The following is a 6,799-nucleotide window of genomic DNA, read 5'->3' as shown; positions in this document are numbered from 1 at the left end:
CCAAACAACGGTCTCAGCCTATCCCAGCATGCACTGCCACACATGACGCTCTCAGACTGCATCACTGTGCTCATTTCCTGCACTAATATCTAGACTTTCTTAAACCAAGAGACAAAGCAAAGTCTTAAAATATATCAGAATGAAGTTTATGCTTAAAATAAAAGATCAAATATCTGCCAGAAAACTCTACTTGACTCTAAGGGAAAAAAGTGTATTTTTAAGAATTAATTTGCATGTGTTTGCTATTGCTTTATGCATAAACTTCTATCATTTTGGTACATTTTTCAGAAACGAAGACTTAATATCTAATGTCAGCTAATGGATATTGATGTTGCGTGAGAGGATTTTCTTTTTCTAAAACTTGACGTCAACTTTGAAGTTTTACTTTGAAGTAAAATTTATGTAAACTAAAATAAAATATTATTTAAGTTAGTTGAAGTAACAAGGCAACATTTCTCGTTTTTGTTCAAGTTGAAGTGCTAAAATAACTAAAATAAAAATGTTTACATTTCTTTTGAATTAAAAAAATATTAGACATTAAAAAACACAAATTTAAACTAATTAAAAAAAATAAAAATTGTCTTTTTTTATTTTTTTATTAATCAAGTTTATTTTTTAAAACATCAACTAAAACTAAAATGGAAAATTTCAAAATATTATTAACTATTATGATACACATAAAAAAAGATTTCATTATTTACTTCTAATGATTTTTATCGTAATATCCTGAAATCTTGTTTACCAAAAAAAGAGTTTAAGCTCAAAACAAAAGTTAAAAAAATTTAATAGGAATGAGAACTTAATTTTTCTGACACCACTGGCATATTTCTTCTTATTTTAAACATTAACTCACTTCATTTCGATACATTTTAGACGTAATATCTTGTCATTTTGCATCTCAAATAACCCCGTTTAAGAATGTTCATAGATATCTGTTCTGGAAATCAAAACGACAACGTCATGTTCTCTCTCTCTGGTGTTGCTCCTGTAGGATGTGTTTGTGACAGAGACGTGTGTGTGTGTGTGTGTGTGTGTGTGTGTGTGTGTGTGTTTTAGGTTAGGGGGCGGCACGGACGATGCCAAAGAAATCATGCAGCACAAGTTCTTCACTGGAATCGAGTGGCAAGACGTTTACCAGAAGAAGGTAAAAGCTACTAGTGGCACAAGAAGGAAGTGAAGACTAATTGTTTAAAGAATGGATTTCAGATCATATTTATTATTTGTGACTCTGGAGCATGTGTTTGTAGCAGTAGACAACAATGCATTGCATGGGTTAAAATTATAATGCAAAAATCATTAGGATATTAATTAAAGATCATGTTCAATGAAGATATTTAGTAGATTTCCTATCGTAAATATATTAAAACTGATATGCATTGCTAGGAATTCATCTGAACAACTTTAAAGATGATTTTCTCAACATTTGGATTTTTTTGCATCCCTCAGATTCCAGATTTTCACGTTTAGTCCTATCCTTACTGACCATGCATCAGTGCAAAGCTCATTTATTCAGCTGATGCATGTTTAACCGTTACGACTGGGTTTGTGCAGAAGTGTCGTGCAGATGCTCGTCTAACCGTTTCTCTGTTCCTCAGCTGGTTCCTCCGTTCAAACCGCAGGTGACTTCAGAGACAGACACCAGATATTTCGACGAGGAGTTCACAGGACAGACCATCACCATCACGCCGCCGGGACAAGGTACATGCATTGATCAAACGCATCATTTAACGGACAGATGGATGCAGTAAAACACAGCAGAAAACATCTCTCTGTTCTGTCACTGGCCGTAATTCAGACCTTCAAACCAGGATGGTTTGTGAAACGGGAAAATGCCCCGAGAATTGACGAGACCGTCAATATATATATATATATATATATATATATATATGTATATATATATATATATATATATGTATATATATATATATATATATATATATATATATATATATATATATATATATATATATATATATTATATAAATATATAATGTGTTTTTTTTTTTTTTTTATATTTTGTTTTATTTTATATAGTGGACAGTGAAGAGAATAATTTATATATATATATATATATATATATATATATATATATATATATATATATATATATATATATATATATATATATATATATATTATATTTGTATTTTTTTTTTTTTTTTTTACATCGAATTGATCAAATAATTTTTTGCCCAAATTGCATAATTTCACACACTTTTTTTTTTTTTTAGCACAAAGCTTAGTTTAGTGTTAATAAAGCATCAATAACTCTGATCTAATCATGTGCGAAACAAACAAAGCTCTGTATCCATTTACAAAGAAAGTTAGGTTTCATTTAAAGGGACAGTTCATCCAAAACCGAAACCTGTCATCATTTACTCGTTCCAAACCTGTACGAGTTTTTTTCTTCTGCTGAACACAAAAGAAGATGTTTTAAAGAATGTTGGTAGCCAAACAGTTGACGGCACCCATTGACTTCCATTGCATTTGATTCCATACTATGTAAACCAATTGCAACTCTCTGGTATTCATTTGTGCACAAATTAGTATTACAATTAATATCAAACACCTGTACTGTACATTTGTCGCGTCAAAGCATTTTGTGCATAAGTAAGTGCCCCCTCCCGAACATCCAATCGCAGTTGTTTTCCTGAACTCTCTAACTTTTGTGTGTTTTGATCAGATGACAGTATGGAGTCGTTCGACAGCGAGAGGAGGCCACACTTCCCACAGTTCTCCTACTCGGCCAGCGGGACGGCGTAAACGCACACAACCGCTCTGAGACCCAGCACTGCACCGGTTTACCACGTTTACCACGTTTACCGCGTCTGGATCTGTGATGTTCGTCCGTTTCTTCTGTGGCCTTTGAGTTCATGATGTTTTCTGAGGATGTGAGAGGGAACACTAACATTTCCGCTCGAGCTGATGGTGTAGCACTTCTTTAATCCGGAAACTAACGGCATGCCAAATATTCCTGTGTTTACATAAAAAACAACAATTTTATGAAGTGACCAATGGAGACGTACAGCAGAGTGTCAGCTTTTGTACGAATATCCAGAATGTAACTCTGCTACATTTTTACCAATTGTCCCCCGAAGTATTTTCAGACTAAATTTGCATCTAATGTGCAATATAGTAGAAATGTAGATAAATTATTTTTTGCAATTTTTCAAATGATCGAATTCCATTTAACGCACCAAATTAACTTATTAACCCCCCAGTGATGTAGGAAGGGAGGCGAAGCAGTCTGGAATATTTCTGAATCATATTTCAATCAAAAAGAAAACTGAGCAATTGTATTTAAGAAAATAAAGCCTGTTTTTAGGACCAAAATATAAAGAGAATCAAATGAGAATAAAAAATCGAATGTATGCATGAGAATTTAGAGTTTAAATGTGTCTCTAATCCTAATTCATGACATTATGCATTTTTATAAAATTGAGTTATTGTTTCTATTAGTGAAAACAATGGCTTTTTTTTTTTTTTTTTTTTTTTTTTGCATGTTACCTTTCCGTTTTTGGCATTTAATACATTTAAATATGGCATCAAAATATGGAGGCATGTTTCTGCCATAATAAAAAAAATAAATTAAATTGCACATTTTTATCTCATATATATTTACATCTTAATTCTGACGCTGTTTCTCACAATTCTGATTTTTATTCTCATAATTTTGAGAGGAAAAAACAATTCAGAATGGCCAGATAGAATCTCACAACTGCAAGAAAAAATGTCAGAATTGTATGATAAAATATAACAGTTACATGTTTATTCTGTATATTCCGTCGCTCAAACCAAAAAAAAAAAAAAAAAAAAAAGCAAAAAAAAATTAAAGGCAGTTTTTTAATATAACCCCAGTAAAAAAAAAATTGTTATGAGAATAAAGATCTGAATTGTGAGAAAAAGCCTCAGTTAGCTTTCTTAATCCACAGTGAAACTAGCTTCCATATAAAAGCTGTTAAACCATCATCACACGTTTTAAAGTAAATATAATGGAGGATGCTACCGGGGCATGTTGTCACAAAAGCTCAACAAGCATAGAATCAGAAATTGCTTTTCTAAATAAATCCATCCTTGGTTTAAATGTGCTATTGGTCCTTAAACAGGCTTGATTTGTCCTCTATGTGAGCTGGATGTGTTTCCACGACTCACTAATGTATAGAGTCTAAAGGATTTCTCCGTCTCATCGAGGTTTTTCACGAATGTTGCACGAACCTCAGCGAGGTACTTCAGCGACTGATCAACAGCTACGAGTCCGAGCGACCCTCGAGGTCAAATACACCTCGCCACTGTTAGAAATGACTGTTTTTTAGCTTCGGTTCCTTCGTTATTTATATATTAACAGATAGAAATATTTTGTGCTCCACACACACAGACACACACTCACACAGAGACACAAACACACACACACAGACAGACAGACACTCACACACACACACACACACACACACGCACAATCACACACACTCACACGCACACACACACTCACACACACACACACACACACACACACACACACACACAGAGACACACACACACAGAGACACACTCACACACACACACACACACGCACACACAGAGACACACACACACACACGCGCACACACACACACACACACAGAGACACACTCACACACACGCACACACACACACACACACGCACACACACACACACACAGACACACTCACACACACTCACACACGCACACACACACAGAGACACACTCACACACACTCACACACACACTCACTCACACACACACACAGAGACACAAACACACACACACAGACAGACAGACAGACACTCACACTCACAGACGCACAATCACACAGACTCACACACACACACACACACACACACACGCACTCACACACACACACACACACACGCACTCACACAATCACACACACGCGCACAATCACTCACACTCACACAGACACACACACACGCGCACACACACTCAGTTGTACACTCAAGTGTTTTAAAGGTAATTTAAAGCAACATCGGTGTAAATATCAAGCAAATGTCACGATGTAATCAGCACGGCCACAAACACGATCTTTGTACAGATGTGAAAATCTGTTGGCAGGTTATTATTATTATTATTATTATTATTATTATTGTGAAGCTCTGATCATCGCTGATATGATGTGTAATAATCACCATACGTACATGAATGTAAAGGCCTTTCCTCTCTGTTCACCTTATGACCTTATTTTATATGCAAAACTATCTCTTCCTGTTTTTAGATCTGATGTTTCATATGAATTATGCTCTTTCATACTCTCGGGAAGATATTTGACTTTTTTATCCTTTCATTTTGTTGTCTTTTTTAACACGTGAACTAAAGAACACCAGCTTTAGGATACAAATAATATTCCATTTGTATACACTGTTCAACTGTTTTTATGATTTTAGAATTTTTTTGTTCATTGAATTGATCAAATAAAGTTTTGGCTGAACTGCATTGGTTGATTATTTCACAACAAACTGAAACACAATGAGTTCATAAAATATCAATAACTGCATTAACAAACATTTGTTACAGTCTTAATTAATGACATGTTCATGAAAGCTCAGGTCCATAATATTATCATAAATGCTGAAATAACTTTAAATAAGATTAATAACGCTTTTTTTAAATTGTTAACTCATGTTAACCTTTTTGTAAAATGTTACAAAAATCTGTAAAATTATATATTTAATTATAATATGAATTATGCATTATTATTATTATTATATCATAGTAATAATATTATTACATAAATTATTATTATTATTAATTCATAAAACACAACTATTCATTAATTCATGCCAGCTCAGGTCCATAATATTATCATAAATGCTGAAATAACTTTAAATAAGATTAATAATGCTTTTTTTAATTGTTAACTCATGTTAACCTTTTTGTAAAATGTTACAAAAATCTGTAAAATTATATATTTAATTATAATATTAATTATGCATTATTATTATTATATCATAGTAATAATATTATTAAATAAATCAGTATTATTAATAAATAAAACACAACTATTCATTAATTCATGCCAGCTCAGGTCTGTTAAATAATATTAACAGATACATCTTTTGATTTTAATGCATGTTAAAACAAACAATAACTAAGATTAATAAATGCACTGGAAGTATTTTATTGTTAGTTAACAAATAGATCCTTACTATAAAGTGTTACTGATTTTATTGTTCTATTTTTGTCAGTTTCACAGCTGTTTTACTATTTAAATATCATGCAATGACCATTAAATAGACAATAATGGTTTAAAGAGGATGGATACTGAGTTATGTTGTCACCAAACGTCAACCACCTCCTGCAGTCTGAAGCAGATGGTTGAGTGTGTGAGACAGATGTTGGTTACAAACCCTCACAGCTGGACGGTGTGTAGGACAGCAGCCAGAGGCAGAGATACACACCTACAGCCCGACAGAAGCAGAACACACATCAGACCGGTTTGCATCCACTTACACACACATGACTGTTACAGGCTGATCGCAGCAGATCCTGAGTCTTACACATGTTTCTGAAAGAAGTCTGTTCTGCTCAAGGCTGCTTTAATTTGATCAGAAATACAGAAAATATTATTGCAATTTAATCAGCTGTTTTCTATGAGAGTATCTATTAAGATATAATTTATTTCTGCGATGCTCCGCTGTATTTTCAGCATCATTCCTCCAGTCTTCAGTGTCACGTGCTCTTCAGAAATCATGAAAATGTGATGATTTGAAACATCTCTGATTATTATCAATGTTAACATTAATCTTACTTACTCTGAACTTTTG

General features: G+C 33.3%; 1 protein-coding gene across 1 annotated transcript in view; it reads left to right on the top strand.

The window, feature by feature from the left end:
* The window catches only part of akt1 (v-akt murine thymoma viral oncogene homolog 1), a 53,497-nt gene extending 48,029 nt beyond the window's left edge, over window positions 1–5,468 (top strand). Inside the window, exons 11-14 of the mRNA XM_052581092.1 lie at window positions 1–10; window positions 1,057–1,144; window positions 1,596–1,698; window positions 2,684–5,468. The exon at window positions 1–10 is cut by the window's left edge and continues 205 nt beyond it. Coding sequence (XP_052437052.1) covers window positions 1–10; window positions 1,057–1,144; window positions 1,596–1,698; window positions 2,684–2,763 — 281 coding nt within the window. The 3' untranslated portion in view covers window positions 2,764–5,468. The remainder of the gene's footprint in view (window positions 11–1,056; window positions 1,145–1,595; window positions 1,699–2,683) is intronic.
* Window positions 5,469–6,799: the final 1,331 nt, after the last annotated feature.

Source organism: Carassius gibelio, chromosome B17 (assembly GCF_023724105.1).
Source record: "Carassius gibelio isolate Cgi1373 ecotype wild population from Czech Republic chromosome B17, carGib1.2-hapl.c, whole genome shotgun sequence".
In the NCBI taxonomy this organism is placed as follows: Eukaryota; Metazoa; Chordata; class Actinopteri; order Cypriniformes; family Cyprinidae; genus Carassius; species Carassius gibelio.
The sequence above is the reverse complement of the archived record's forward strand: the minus strand, read 5'-3'. Positions and strand labels throughout refer to the sequence as shown.